This window comes from Ornithodoros turicata, chromosome 4, assembly GCF_037126465.1.
Source record: "Ornithodoros turicata isolate Travis chromosome 4, ASM3712646v1, whole genome shotgun sequence".
In the NCBI taxonomy this organism is placed as follows: Eukaryota; Metazoa; Arthropoda; class Arachnida; order Ixodida; family Argasidae; genus Ornithodoros; species Ornithodoros turicata.
The window spans coordinates 65,649,309-65,665,800 of NC_088204.1; the positions used below are offsets into that span (position 1 = coordinate 65,649,309).

General features: G+C 47.6%; 1 protein-coding gene across 1 annotated transcript in view; it reads right to left on the bottom strand.

The window, feature by feature from the left end:
• LOC135391713 (uncharacterized) overlaps window positions 1-16,492 on the bottom strand; it is a 139,058-nt gene that overhangs the window by 76,832 nt on the left and 45,734 nt on the right. The window contains exons 2-4 of the mRNA XM_064622112.1: window positions 7,463-7,704; window positions 4,848-4,898; window positions 4,574-4,665 (exon numbers count right to left, since the gene is read on the bottom strand). Coding sequence (XP_064478182.1) covers window positions 4,574-4,665; window positions 4,848-4,898; window positions 7,463-7,703 — 384 coding nt within the window. The 5' untranslated portion in view covers window position 7,704. The remainder of the gene's footprint in view (window positions 1-4,573; window positions 4,666-4,847; window positions 4,899-7,462; window positions 7,705-16,492) is intronic.

Genomic DNA, 16,492 nt, shown 5'->3' on the forward strand with positions numbered 1-16,492 from the left:
ACATGCCATTTTTTAGCCATTTTCGATGTACCTCATGAATGATACTATAGGTAAAACTAGCATGAGTAAGCCTGAAGTGAGCTTATTCGCTCATCTACCGAGACATACGAACTGTTCACCCGTAAAAGAGCATACACTTTCGTAGCAAATAAATGAAAAAAAAAAATCGGTTAATATCGGGTAGGAGCGGGTAATTCGTTCCGTTCAGAACTGCCGCAAGAATGTTTCTGATATACGTACACGATTTATTAACATGATACATCGACGTTGTGACGAATTCATTTCTACCCCTATTTTTTGTCACACACAAGAGAAGAAAAAAAAACCCAAAGGAACTTGGCATTCGCGTGACAGATGAATCTAGCAAAACCTTTCGGTGACGTTCGTTTTAGGGGAGTTCAGGTACGACTTCCTCGTGACTGGAGAGAGATGCTCTGCCCTCACCCTCACGACATATAAAGCATAAAAAGATAGAAGGGCGACGAGAGGACGATGTTCACGGAAGCCCAAGGAATGCGCTTCGCTATTGAAACGTGCCTTTCGCGTACCGCTTTTACCTTGCATTTATTCTGAAAATAGGAAGACACTTTGGATAGAGGTAGGGGATTAGAAAGACCACGAAAAAAAAATTTTCACAAAATTTCGACAATTTTCAATTTGTTCCTCTGTACTAAAGCATTCACTCTGTGAAATATGAAGTTGAAAATCGTTATTATAAAAAAGAACCCGAGGAGCCAGCACGAAGGCGGAGGGTATGGAAAGGCGTTAGAATGAAAAATAAAATTAAATGAAAATAAATAAATAAATTAATCACAAGAAAAATAATAAAAGCAACGAATTTATCGTCCATCTGTGGAGTGTAAGAGGCTGTTTGCATCTTCATGGTCGGTACCAGTTCTGAGAAGTGACTTAGATCCAAGCACCCACTCACTAAACTGTACTCACTAAACAATTATCCAGGAACCGTAATTAATAGGTCTTTCACAGAGAACAACTTTCGCGTTGAATACCAGTGGACAACGGGTAATGAGAGAACACCCGACTGGTTTCTGAAATTAGCGAGACCAACAAGAAATTCTAAAGTAACTGTAACTAGACCGTACTATAACCAGCTACATTTTAGTAGTCACGGGTATAGCCTACCGTACCAAGATACTAAAAAAAGTAAGCAAGTTACAGGTACAGTTAGTCCGCAAAAATATCGATCGAATTACAGTTACTCGTTCTTAACAAACTGCGCGGAGTTATTCTTGTTTGCTTTGCGGTGTTAGGTCGTGTACTCCTTTCTTAGTTCGCAGGCAGACATTGCTACCTTTGGACTATACTCCATACTAAGATATCGTTTAACAATCTTTTAAAACTGTTCATTTGCGTGGAAGAACAGGATTAACCAGGTCTTAAGGTCTGCCCGAACTGCCAGGTGATAACTTATTTGCCCAGATAGTCATTCGCACATAGTACTGGACTGATAACTTTAAAACGATGCGGATTTGTCCAATACAAACCAGACATAGTTACCTGTGCTTCGCTCGTCTTTTTTTTTTAATGTTTGATTAACTCGTTCGTTGCTGCTCTATTTTGTACTTTTATGGGCACGCTTTCACCAACGCCGACTAACATTTGAACAGACATCAACGGCCCCTTAACTTGAATTTAACGCTTAACACTGGTTCACTAATGGGAGTTATTGTCACCGAAGCATTCATCATGTCACCAACTACCGTATAAGTAGAAACGATTTCAGATTTGAGTTTTAGCAACCCTCGATCTCGGTTTAAAGTTAACCAGTGTTGGTGCGACCGTACCTGTATGCGGTTTGTAACTGTCAGCCAGGACGTGCTCACAAACCCTTGTTGGCTTAGGCGAGTCCTCGCATTGTAATCTGCTGAATGAAGTGAATAAAAGTACTTCAGAAATGTAACTAGTTACAGCTACAGTTATCACGTAGAGCCCGTAATCGCCCACCCCATCACCATCCAATGTATGTGTGTGTGTGTGTGTATCACGTAAGGTAAGCTTCAAGTATCACGTAAGGTAGGTTGCTTCAGACTTACCTTCGAAGAAAAAGAAAGCCGGATAAATGTAACTTTAAAAAAAAAACTTTTTTTTTTCTCTTGTACTGACCAGGCGTACTTACTTCCGTGTTATAGACGAGGGACTTTCCATTGGCCTTAACAGCCGGTTAGTCTAAGGTACAGTTACAAGTTATTTGTCCTCTATACTGCCAAAGACTGCTTTTTAGAATGACCTTCCGCAAGACTCGCGTGTACGCTGGCTCCAATTACTCGAGAATGCTTAGACACTTATGAAACTTAAATAAACGGCTCTCGCAAGAACGGGGCCAGGAGACGTTCGATGAGGAGAAACAAAATAAAACAACTCAAAGCACCGAAATAGAGTGATCTCTCTCTCTGTCTTTCTTCGAAGCCCCCTCCCCCTTAAAGAGAAAACGTGAAACAGAGAGAGAGAGAAAGACAAAAGAAGAGGAGCCAAGACTTTTGCATTGCTTCTTGAGTGGACCTTTGCCCGTCTCTCGCTGCACATTTTCTATTTATTCCTTCCTTTTTCGAGACTAAACAAGAGCAGAGGAAAAATGGCGTCTTGGCTCACTGTCCTGGCTCTGGATAACCGAGGAATGTAACCGAAATAACTGGTCTATGCTACAATGCTTCTATGACCTCATCGCTGTCACACCGGCATCAAACGAGGCGCCTAATTGTCGTGTACTCACCCTCGGGACCAATTTTGAGCACGTTTTTTCGGTAAGCTTTAAATTTCTCCGTTCCCCAGTCTTCAATAAATAAATAAATAAATAAATAAATAAAATAAGAGGAACGTGGAACAAATGTAGGAAGGAGTAAGCACCAATAAAACAGCGACAAAACTATATGGTATACGTGCATTACAATGTTCATTCTTTCTCACTATATAATCAAATATCTAATTACGAGAATCTAATTACGAGCTTTCCTGAAGAGTTTGCACTTCTTTATCGTTTATTTTACGTTTAACATTTTTGTTCTCGACTGGCCTCTAAGGTTTTACCTGCCTCGCTGAAGTAACTTTTATGTTTTTGGCTTTAAAAAAAAATGGCGTTTTTCTGTTTAATTTGGGGCGTCTAATCCTTTCACCCGTTGACAATAGGCGAATTTGAATTGTGATACAGACAACCCAGATGGTTTTAAATAATGGGATACATTACTTTTCTTTTTCTTTGCAAGCAGGGAGGGCAGTCCAAAATTACCACTGAGCAAATGTCATAGAACATTGGGGGTCAATACTCGTAAAAGTCCTCTTTTTTTTTTCTTTTGTGATTCTCACCCCTCGGTTATATAATACCCTCTGGGGATCTTTAACGTACTTAAATAAATAAATAAAAAGCGGAGCACCCCTAAGCCGAGCAAAGTACAAAAAAAAAATCAATATATATCTGAAAAAAAAAAAAGCCTTCTCCGTTTTCTGAGTGTTTGCATTTAATGCAGTAATTTTCCCGTATATGGTATATACGGGACACAACCGTATATCCCCTCTTAGAGGGCACTAAAATGCAAAAACAACTAGCTCTCAAATGAAAGTCCGCCTTTTAATTAGTGCAATTCAAACAAAATTCGTTCACACAACGCTAACGTTTAGAACAAAAACGCAATGAAAACAGAACCCTCTTTGACGGCAACGAATGGGATCCCCAAGAGGCAAAGATTGGCGGCATCCAATGAGACAGCGGAAGAAGCGCGCGCATACCAATCGTGGCGGTGTGGATTTGGAACGTGTCCGAAGGTAGTGTTCCGTATATGCGCGGCATGATGCGCACTGCTGCATTTTTGAATACCGATTCAATGAATTGTAGCCCACAACAGTTCCCGCGAATGTTCCACTAAAACATTTATCTTCACGTCCTTCGGACAGCGGCGCCAGTCCGCTTTGCAACGTGCACTATGTTATTCACCGGGACTGCTCCATGACGTGGCACGCGCAGCATGGACTAAAAACACCGATGCACGAGCTGAAACGACGTTCACTGCTTAGCGGCGAAGCAAGAAAGAGTCCGGTATAATTTGGATTCTAGCTTCGTAGCGGAATCGAAGTTTTGAATCATGATAACGAGTATGAAATTAACGCAGCGTGTAACGTAATTTGAAGTGAACTTGTTTTTGCATTTTAGTGCCCCTTTAAAATGTTCGGTTGTATCAGAAGGTAATAATGGTAACGGTACTGTGATGGTTACACGTAAGGCTCTGGCTCCATAGACAACGCATTGGCTGCTGTCTGTAAGCTGCAATCAAGCCAGTTGATTTAAGCAGGTGCTCGTGCATGTACATATGATGAAAGAATAATTCGCACGAGCAAGCGGCGTTTTTGTTTCTTTCTGTTCAAATCGAATGGCTGAGAAAGACGCAGCTTTTACGCCTTTAAACCTCGAATCGTCATCATCATCAATGACTCAAAACATAATTGTCGGTTTGATCCAATCTAACCCCAACAACTGGAACCCTTGCCATGAAACATGCGGCATAAGCCTCGATGACGCTCAGAGCTTTGCAAGTTGTATTTGCGAACGGATGATATCACTTACGTAGTCCAGGATGTCCTCCACAGCTGATTCCACAAGGGACAAGACCTGCCTCTTTTGGAGACCACTGCGTTGACCCACAAGGAGGGTCACACCTGGCACCGGTATACGCAAACAGTGATTACTGACTGGAAGAATGTGGATGGTGTTAAAGGGGCACTAAAGCGCAAAGAGGTTTGCGCTTTAGTTTCCTTAATACTCTGGCGGATAACACGGATGGGTGTTATGGGTGGATTCTGCTAAAGTTCCTTATAGGATACGGTATGGGAATCCTTACCTTCTGCTGCAACGATTTGGGAATCCCTGTCCACAGCTTCACTCATGAAGACTGAAAGAAAGCATTTTTTTTTTTACGCCAGTTACATGAAGGGTGTGCGTGACCAAGGCCCATGTGGCCGTTCGTGGATACCAATAAAAATTATTATTACTATTATTATTATTAATAGTAGATCTGGCGCGAGGATCAAAGCAATCAAGCTGGAATGCAATAAAACTACAGTAAAACAGTAAAACTACAATAACAAATGATTATCAGTCTGCGAAGCTAGAGGCGGAGCAGGCCCTGTACTGAAATGTGTAGTAATAAGTAATAATAACAACAACATTATTATTAATAATAATAAATTCACTGAAGTGTGGAATGGAAGTGAGCAGAAAGCCACAAGGATGCGACTTGACGAGACATGTCTCCCATACAGCAGTGCAGCAGCGAGAAGAAAATGGTAATAACAATATAATTGCTACTACAACTCACATTAGCAATACAAGATAGAAACGATACAACTAAAAAAAGGGAATCATCCGCCATACAAGTTGACATACAAACTTATGCAAAGTGCACATACTCAAAAGGACTCAAGTACGCAAAAAATAATAGACAATGTCATGTTTTTTTGCTAGAGACAACGTCAATAGAGACATCTTCAGTTGAACTGAGAAGCAGAAGTACAGTGAGCTCTAACATTTGTTTCCCGTAATTGGTTCAGAGCCGGGGAAAAGTACAGCTGCGGCCAAGACGACGATTGCTAAATTTACCCCGCATGTGTCAGTGAAAGTTATGGCTGAAGATGATAATGGTTAGAGATGGGACGAATGCAGAATTTTCCGCATCGGAATCCGAATCCGATGCCAAGGAAGGTTCCACGAATCCACGAATCTTACAAATCTCGAATCTTTTGAATCCTTTCGTAAAAATAAATAAATAAATAAAAAATAAAGTTTCCAGGAGACAAAAACACTTCTTCTGAAAAGTATTTTGAAGCAGAATATGATATATTTGTTCAATGAAGAACAAATTAAATAGCAGTTCACTTTCTGGAGAAATCATACTCATCTGCTTCTTCTTAAATGAAATTTATTTAAAATTTTGTTCATCGACTACCGGAAATACATAAATTATCGAGTATGAATCGTTTCCATAAAACTAAGACACACTCAAAAGGAAAACCGTGCTACTTTTAAATTTCTAATGTAAGAGTTTGTGTCTGGACACTTTAGTTCAGAGCAACGAAAACAAACAAACGGTGGCAAATCAGTCTTTCGGCAGACTCCGCAGGCGCCAATTTTAAAAAAAGAAACAAACAAACGTGGTTGGTGGATTCGAAAGATTCGATTCGCCGTTTTGGGCACTGGGATTCGGATTCGCGAACCTCGAATCCCTGCCTAGGATTCGAGGATTCGGTTTGCAGCCCCGAATTGTTATAATTATCATTGTTAATGATATTTATAATAATTCGGGGCTTCAAGTCGCGAGACCACTGCGATCCTCAGCGACGCCACAGCGGTCGGGTCTGTGGATTAATTTTGCCTGCCTGTGGGCTCTTTAACATGCTGGTGAAGGTGACCTCGCTATAATTTTTTAGGAAGCGAAACCTGGCTTCTGCACACGTCGGAAATTAAACGTTGTATACCAATGCGTTTTGCAGCAAAAGTGACACATAGCTGCCTGAGTGATGCGCGGTAGCACTTGCCGGAAGTTGGCTTCCCTGCATGCGTGGCGTCTATAACGCAATGCCCACATCAGGGGGAAGGGGGGGGGGGTTGGATGCTGACTTGAACAGAAGAAAAGTATAGTGGGGCGTTGGATGGGTTGAACAACCGAAAAGTGCATACAGGAGACAGACACGTCTGTCTTCGGTTGTTCAATTACGTGTCACCTACTCGAGCGAATTTCCATTGTGATTGGAGGAGATTGGTTCACCAGCGATATAATAAACGTAGCATTGAAAGTCTCACCAAAGCTCATACAATGATCAACAACAACATCAGATAAATGAATGATGACGAATGAGGAAATTCGTACAACCATCAAATTACTCGCGGGTTAGCGAAAACTCTATGTCGGCCATTTTTTTTCTCCTATCATCATCATCATCTGTGTCGACAATCACTACCTGCAATCTAGATTGCAAGGACGCCTGAGCATTAATGAGCTGAGTCTCGAGTTTATTTGAGTCGGTCTCGGAGGACTTTGGATGAGTCCTGAGTCAATTCAGTTTGAGTTTGAGTTTGAGTTTGAGCAACTCAAGTTTGTGACTGAGTTTGAGTCAATTCATTTAGTCCTGACTGATGTATCAAAATGGAATTTCGTATAGCTGCACGTCCGTCGAGTGATTATCTACTCAATAGCGGATTATATATCATTACTGCGGTTACATATTAGTAGATACTGAGATTATTACTAAAAAGAAAAGAGATATGCTCTTCTTTTTCGATAAGCATGAAGACGGTATCCCGAGTGAAAAGTCCCCGTGTCTTCAAAGTCATATTATTGGACCCCTTGGATAAGAAAATCGCGTCTTGTATCATTAGTGTTGCGTATTTCGACCAATTACGTTTGACCAATCAGCACCGTTGCTTCTTCAATCTCAACACCTATGACGTAATACGTACCCATGAAGGCAGTTCGTAGTTGGTCCGCCAGGGGAAGTGGGTCCGAGGTCCCCAGCTGACCTACGATGTCGCATGTCCTGAGGGTGTCGACCAATGACCTCGCCACAGCTCCACGACGCACCGAAGTCTGGTTCGGGTCGCACAGGAACTGGACGCAGCATAGCAAGCACTGTGATGACCGGTCGAATGATGACGTCACGCGTCTCAGGCCTGGATCGTGGACGCAAGTGGAACGGTACATACTGCGGACAGAAATCAAATGGCATCCGTAAACGGCATAGGTTGAGAAGTTACCCGTCAAAAAGAACTCGTTACAAGTTAAGTTACCGTGTGCAAAATGTAACTAAGTTAATAACGAAGTTCTTCAGCCTGAAATGTAACTCGCAGTTACTGAGTTACTTAAAAAAAAGAACGAGTTACTTCCAAGTTACTTCGGACGGTGGTGGTGGTGATGGTGGTGGTGGTGATGATGCTGAAAGGGCCCGCCGTTGTCGGCGTCACATATGTGGGCAACGTCACGACTGGCGCCCAGGGGAATGTGCGTGCTGGGCCGACTTCTAAGGGAACTGTGCCGACATATGTCTGAAAGCGTCTGAGGAAAACCCAGAAAAAAACCCAGACAGCACAGCCGGCACCTGGATTCGAACCCGGGTACCTCCCAGTCTCGACTGGGCAATGTGCCACAACACAGCTGCACTATCAATAAGAACTACTACATTTATTTTTCAAACCACGACCAATCAAACAGGCACCGTTCTGCGTACGCTCCTTCCCCACTTCTCATGTCTCTGACTTGTTTAACTTTTACTGTTCAGGTGTAAAGGGAAATGTTGGGCGCTTCCTTAATCATACAGGGTGTTTCAAAAAACGTGTCATTCGGACATGATAAAAAAACGGGGCGACGGAAAAATACAGGGTAAACGGCATTTGTGTGGCAACTGAATTTGCCATCTTGCAAAAATATTTTCATTTGATTTTAATTACAATAAATTGAATTTCTTTAATTGAACTCCAAAATTTCCCAAGTCAACCTTACGTTTTTTTTACAGAATTAGAGAGCCCGTAGCGAACTTAGTCAGATCCACCTAGAAATCCGCTCGATATTGCAAATGGAACTGTCCAAGAAAAGTCCCGAAACTGAGGCTTCAAAGTTTCGGGTATTCAACGGCGCACGAAATCAGACGCAAAGATTCGTGGAGAGGAGGACTTGCTCCTGCCCCCATGAAAGACAGAAGGTCGGGGAAAAAAAAACAGGGCGGGAAAAAAGAGGCGGAATCATTTTTGTTTGCCGCTTACCAACGTATGGTGGAATGTCACCCGCCTTGTTATCGGCGCGTCTTGTGCTGCACGCCGGTCGGGCGATAAACTGTTCTTCATGGGGGCAGGAACATGTCCTGCCCTCCGCGCATCTTTGCGACTGATTTGGTGCGCTGTTGAATACCCGAAACTCTGAAGCCTCAACTTCTGGACTTTTTGGGGGCAGTTCCCTTTGTAATATCGAGCGGATTTCTTGGTGGTTCTGATTAAGTTCGCTACGGGCTCTCTAATTCTGTAAAAAAACGTGAGGTTGACTTGGGAAATTTTGAAGTTCAATTAAATAAATTCAATTTCTTTTAATTAAAATCAAATGAAAATATTTTTACAAGATGGCAAATTCAGTTGCCACACAAGTGCCGCGTACCCCATATTTTTCCGTCGCCCCGTTTTTTTATGAAGTCCGAATGACACGTTTTTTGAAACACCCTGTATATCTGTCCTATAGAGCTACACAACTGGCCTACTGCATTCCTGCTTCCTTCATCCGACGACGACGACGACACTGAACTGTGCGCACGCACGGCTCTTCTGCTCCGCTTCTGTTTCGCTGGTACCCGCTGAAAATTTTAAGCCTCAAGCCAGACGTTATCACCTCCACCAGCGCCTTGGCGCCTTGCTGAATCCTGCGAACTGGGATTCGCGACGCGGTTCCCCCCTTCCGAGCATGGAGGGGGTTGAGCACCCCAGCTACAAATCCTCCACAGAGGAGGGAAGTAACATTGACAGCGACTCATCCGCAAGCTGCGGAACCGTGCTCCTTGGGAAGAGAAGTCTTCCTCCTTCCTCCTCGTGCGATGGTCCCGGTCTCCCATCTTCGGACGATGAGCCGCCCTTCCAGGAGGTCACAAAGCGTCCCCGCAAAGCTGCCCGCCGCAACACCGCACGAGCTTCCGCTCTAGAGGGCACAACGGTACTGTTTACTCCTACTGACCGCAACTCCAACCTCGCTCGTCTTAACCACCTAAAGATCTCCGAGTTCCTCACCTCCGAGTTTCCAGGGCGAATAAGGGAGATCCGCCCCAATTACTCGAAGAACATAATCGCAGTGGACGCTGTTTCACCCTCCGCAAAGCCATCACTCCTACAACTGGGGCGAATCTGCTCCGTCCCTGTGCGCGCTTATGAACCACGGCCATCGAACTCGTGCTACGGTGTGCTCCCAGGGATTGACCCCTCGCTTACGGACGAGCAAATACTGGGCGCCATCAAATCTGAACCTCCGGTCCTCGCGGCTCGACGAATCAGAAAGGATGGGGGAGCTGTGCGGCTCACTTTCCCTGGTTCTAAGCCGCCAAACCAAATCAGCCTTCACCTCCTCACGATGCAGGTTCAAAGCTACCTACCCCATGCAGTACAGTGCAACAACTGCCTTAGATATGGCCATGTGGCTGCGTGCTGCACCCGAAAGAGGACGTGCGCAACGTGCGGGACGTCTCACGACAACGCTGAGTGCCCCAATGAAGAACCGCTCTGCATAAACTGCAAGGGGAGTCATGTTGCCACGTCGGCAGATTGTCCGAAACTTAGGGAACAAAGACGCGTAGCCCGGGTGCGATCCCGCTCTACGAGCAGCTACAAAGAAGCCCTGGAAGTAGTCAGGAAGGCTGCACGCAAGAGGAAGCCAAAAAAGAAGCGTGCACCTGCCCCGCCAACTATAACGGGTTCACGCCATCCGCCTACCAACAGCCCTGCCCCCGAGAAGCATCCCTCGTGGGCGGACAGCGACTACCCTCCGCTCCCGCCGTGCGAACCTCGAGCGGCCGCTTCAAAGCGCACAGCGGCTAAGCATCCTGCACCTGCCATGCCAAGCAACACCCAATCTCCGTCCCCTTCATCCCGTGCCGCCCTAGACCGAACACGCGGCGGTGACGTCGCATCGGTCATATTAAAACTGCTGTTCGCGGCACTTAAGGCCATAGTTACTGCGTGCCCTAACTGTACCGTTCTCCCAGATGTTCAATCGATCCTAGGCCTTGAAAACCTCATCGCCCCCATTCTCCTGGCGGATCAGAGTAGGAACTGAACTCATCCAGCCTCGACCTCACCGATCAGAACATAACATCGGAATGACAACGCACTTTCAAGAGACAACGGTCTTCCAATGGAATGCGAGAAGCCTCTTGTCCAAAGTGTCCGACTTCCGTCAATTCACCTGGCGACACAAGTTTCCTATTATGTGTATATCGGAATGCGGAATTCCGGTAGAGTTTCGTTTATCGAACTACGTGACATTCACCTCCAGTCCCCGTGGCGGGCGATGCCGATCCGCGTTGTTTGTTCGGTCCGACATTCCAGCCATCAAGAAGGATATTATTACGGGCGGACAGGGCGAATACGTATGTTGCATCGTGCGCATGGCCGACCTTGTCCTTACTGTGGTCTCACTTTACCTTCCTCCGGCGGTCGCTTACGATACTGGGGACCTGGCCGCAGTACTGGACAACGTCCCGCCTCCATATCTTCTTTGTGGTGACTTCAACGCCCACAATGTCATCTGGGGCAGCGCGCGCTCCGACACGCGAGGGGAGCGACTGGCAGCCCTGTTCGAGGAGCGAAACCTCTTCATCCTCAATGATGGCTCCCCTACGTTCCTGAAGACAACGTACCATTCCTCCTGCTTGGACCTCTCTGTTGTGTCAGCTCCTATTGCACATCGCTTCAGATGGCAGGTGGGCGCTGATACCCTTGGAAGTGATCATCTTCCTGTCCTGATCAGCATGCAAGGTTCGCGAGTACAAGCCCGCTCCCACACCGCTAAAAGAACGGATTGGCAGTCCTACAGATGCATGCTCGAATCTTCACTTTTAGACTGGAGGCCCCAAAATGCCCATGACTTCTGCGACGTGGTTGCTAACGCGGCGCGCGCTGCGACCCAGGTGCACCGCATACCTGCCAAGTTCACGTCCGTCGACGCGGAGTATGAGAGGCTGCGCGCTATCCGCCGCCGCGCCGAGCGACGCGCCCGCCGCACACATCTCCCAGTCGACAAAAGTGAAGCGAGGCGGCTACAGAAGGTGATTCATAGGCATCTGTACAAGCTGACACGCGACCGTTGGAGAAGCTTCGCGACATCACTGTCTCCAAGAACACCCATGTCTCGAATTTGGTCGGTGCTCAAAGGGCTCGCCACTCCCGTTTTCCAAAGGCATCCTTTCCGCTCACTATCGCTTGCCACTGGGTGCCCTGAAGTCGAGGTTGCAGAGCAGTACTGTGCCCGCCTGACGTCGACACCTGCCGCTCCTCTCGCGTCTTCCCTTGACATCCCTGTAGCCCTTGAGTCCTCCGCAGATCCGTCATTGGATGCCCCATTTTCGCTTACCGAGCTCGAATCTGCTATAGGGCTCTCGCCTGCGCACACGTCGCCGGGTCCTGACGGAGTCACCTACAAAGCATTGCGGTATCTCCCGCTTTGTGGCCGCCAGCTCCTTCTGGGCCTCTTCAACGAAACTTGGCAGGCCAGCTCCATCCCGCCGCACTGGAAGTCCGCGATGATCGTGCCTATCCTTAAACCTGGCCAGTCCCCTCACAACATCGACTCTTTTCGGCCAATCGCACTTACAAGCTGCGCAGGGAAAGTCATGGAGCGGATGGTCCACTCTCGCCTGAACTGGTTCTTCGAAGCCTCGAACTTCTTCCCTGAAGTCATGGCCGGCTTCCGTCAAGGCAGGTCGGCGATAGACAACGTAATCGACATTGTCTCTAGTGTACAACAAGCGCGATCGGAAGGGAAGCTCACAGCAGCGGTCTTCCTTGACGTCAAAAAAGCATATGACAGCGTGGTGCACAGCACTGTCATTGCGACGCTCCAAGAGGCTGGTATTGGGGGCCGCCCGCTCGCATGGATTCGGGACTTCCTCGTTGATCGCACCTTGTTTGTGCGCACCTCTCAAAGGGACACTGCACACTACAGAGTTCTGCGAGGTGTCCCGCAAGGGAGTGTGTTGAGCCCACTGCTGTTCAACGTCATCATGGCCGCTTTACCTGCTCAACTAAGTGAACATGTCAACATCACAATATACGCCGACGACCTCTGCATCTGGGCCTCCTCCACCCGTCGGGATGTAATCCAGCGTCGCTTGCAAGGTGCTTTGGACACTATCGTATCTTACCTCTCCGACCGTGGTCTTTCTATCTCACCTAGCAAGACTGTTGCCATGGCATTCACCCGCCGATCCTTCCGCAAATTCCCCCTCCGCGTTGACGGCCAACAGCTCGCCTTCGTACGTCATCACAAATACCTGGGCATAACCATTGACAGGGAGCTGACCTGGTCCAAGCACGTCAAGGCCCTGTCTACCGCGGCGACTACCATCGTGAACGTCCTCCGCCGCATCTCTGGTTCGTCCTGGGGCCCATCATACCCTGACCTTCGCCAGGTGCATACCTCACTCGTCCTAGGGCTCCTGCGTTACAGCTTACCGGTATTGCACGGTCTAAGTTCAACGACAGAGCGCGAACTTTTGAACATCCAGGCGCGAAGCCTTCGAGTGTGCCTTGGTGTCCCCAAAACGACCGACACCTTCCTGGTCTTGGCTGAGGCGAAGGAGACGCCAGCCCACGTCCTACGCGACATGGAGACCCTGCGCGCATGTGCGCGGTACCGCACACGACATGCTGCCCACTACCTACGGGACATTCACCTACTGTATGAAAGCTCAGGTTTCGGGGCTGCTGTTTGCAGGCTGGCACAGTCTCTTCCGCCCCCTCCGTCGCGCCTGCTATACGCTCCACCTTTGTGGACCCTCGAGCTGCCTCCGACGGACCTGCATATTCCCGACATGTCCCGCAAAAACGACACTCCTGTCCTCGCTGCGCGCCAGTTTGCTCTTGACCATTTGAACTCTGTCCACGGTCAGCGTAAAGGAATTTTCACAGATGGCTCGGTTGTGTACGGCGCGTCGTCTGCAGCTTTCTACATACCTCACAGCGATACTACGCAGACTTTCAAGCTGCCGCATGAAACTTCATCCACCGAAGCGGAACTGACAGCCATCTATGAAGCGCTCAACGCCATATCCGGTTCACAGGCCGACTCGTGGTCCATCTTCACGGACAGCAAGTCAGCATTGGAGACCTTGGCGTCGTACCGGTGCAGTGCTATTTGCGATCTCCGCACGCTTGTAATCGCCAGATACAACGAGCTCTTGGCTTCCGGCCACAGCGTACGGCTCCAGTGGGTACCCAGTCACGTCGGGTTGCCCGGAAATACCCGTGCCGACATTGCTGCGAAACGTGCCCATACCACGGCTGCCTTGAGTCTCAGCATCCCGCTTTCAATGTCTGCCTGCCTGCTCCAAATACGTCGCTTGCGCTCTCGCTGTGTCCAAGATTTCACAGAACGTGCCATCTCGCCCAATACATTTCTGCACTCCATCGACCCAAAAATGCAATACGTCCCTCCCCCAAACATCACGAGGAGGGAGGCGTCCGTTATCCACCGTCTTCGGTTAAGCGTGGCTCGAACGCCAACACGGCTCTTCCAACTCAACACGCTTGACACCCCTACATGTGCAGCCTGCTCTACCGAGGGCAACACTTCCCACCTACTCCTCCACTGTCGCCTGTTCGCCGCTCCCCGTGCCACTCTGATGGAGCGGCTAGCTGCCCTAGGGCTCAGGGAGGTCACGCTGGCAACGCTACTGGGCCCTCTGCAACGCCCCATTCAGTGGCGCGTCGGAAGGGAACTCGTACGCTTCCTTACCGACACAGGGCTCGCGCTGAGCCTGTGACTGCGCCTCTTCTTTCGCTCTTTCCGATTTGTCTTTCTTTTTTCTTCTTTCTCTTTATTTTTCCTTTTCTCCCTTTTCCTTTTGTAAGCGGGAATAGCAAGTCGGCTGCTGGAGCCAGGCTAACCTTTCCCCTCTTTCGTGTTTTTTGTTTTGTTTTGCAATAAACCTATATTCCCCCCCTTCATCCGCGTGCCGCCTCCTCTCTGAAGAGTAGACGCCGCGGCGCGTGCGTGAGGTGCTAGCTGCGGCGCTCGTAAGGACAACTGCGCTAAAAAGGCGCTAAAAGAACACTTACTATACGTCATCGTTTGACTGCTAGGTGAAAGGCACTTGACGTTTGTGCTGACTTCTTTTATGTCCGAACCGGTTACCGGTTTTTCCGGTTCTGCTCCGGTTTGTGTTCAAGAGTGTCATGAAAATTTCGGTTCGGGTTCTTGTTCCGGCAAAAATAACGGTTCGGGTTCGGTTCGACACCCTGATTGGAACCAACAGGTATGGAACAAGCGAGTAGCGCCACCAAGCGTGTAACGTGTCAGTGTGCCAGCATCCAGTGAATCCAATGCTCTTTGAGAAGCTGATGCGTTGCACGCTTGATGGCGCTACGCACACGTTCAATGCTGTGGTACAATGGCCATTACTTTTATTGGTAATTGAAGACATGGCATTGAAATCCACGCGCATTGTATTCTCCCAAAATATTCTTTCTCTACGTGAAGCGGAAGTGTCGTAAGATTAATTCTAGTCCCGAGAAGTATGACGTCATGCGGTGTCCAGTCTACCAAGGCGTCTGGCAACGTTGCTCTTTGCGAAAGTCAATTTCCGACTCGTCACTGCAGTTGCTGGAAATCTTCCAAAGTGGAATGGAGAGCGGAGAGCGGAGACGCGCGCTGTTGCTAGGACACGGACGCAAAAGATCCGGGTCGCGTCTTCCACTCTTGACGATCCAGACGGAGTCTTGCGGCTTTTTTTCAAATATTTCGTAGAAGCGCTGACGGCATTTATAATTTGCGTACTGAGTCTTTGTGAGATACGAAAAATTTAAAATAAATAAGATGAATAAAATTAATTAATTAATTAATAAAATCAATGAAATTTAAATAATTAAAACATAGAACACACAAAAAAGCAAATATAATTTTCTAGTCCGTAGTGGCAGTTTAACGGTAACGCGCGAGTACGTAACCTACGCAGTCGCCAACGCTACACAGCGTTGGCCCCTGGGACGAGTTCGTGTAGCACAGTCGATCGTGATCGTGAGCGCGATGCAGAAACTGGTTGTAGGAGCGATAGACGCCCAACTGAGCATGTCGAGCAGCAGTCGTCAGGCGGTGTATGTCTCAACCCATTCACGGACCCGCAGTTCACGGAAAACGTGCCTTGGACGCGGTCTCAAATCCAGAGGCTAACGGTCAGCGGCGCGTGCAGCAGCGCGCACTACGCGCTCACACGTTACGGTTGATTTTGACGGCGACTGCACAGGGCTTAGAACTCGTTTTAGTAGCAGCCGATTAATAACGGCAGTAATGACGCGACGGAGACGTTCTTTATCGCCCCTGCCAATCTCTTGGCTGCGGATCCGTCGTCCTGACTCTATGAATGTTTGCAAGTGCGGTCTTCACTGGGACATGTGTACTACATCGAATCATATTGAAATACTATTCACAAACTACTACATTTAAAAATTCCTTTGAGGTGCAACTCAACTGTCACAACACAATGCTGATATAGTTAAAGGCTCGTGACAGTTTGTACCGGGTTACGCTGAATAAAAGATGTAAAAGTTTGCAGACAGAAATATACCGTTTTGAAACCGCGCAAGAAAAAATGCGGAACAAGCCGCGCGCCACCTGCGGTGCCGGCGGTTATCCGCACTTTATCCGCGAATAAGCACTGGTGTATCGTCGACGCACCTATAGAGAGCCATAATAGAGAGCACATGGTATCGAAATGTGCTATTCCTTGCATTGCTGTTCCCTTAGCTGCC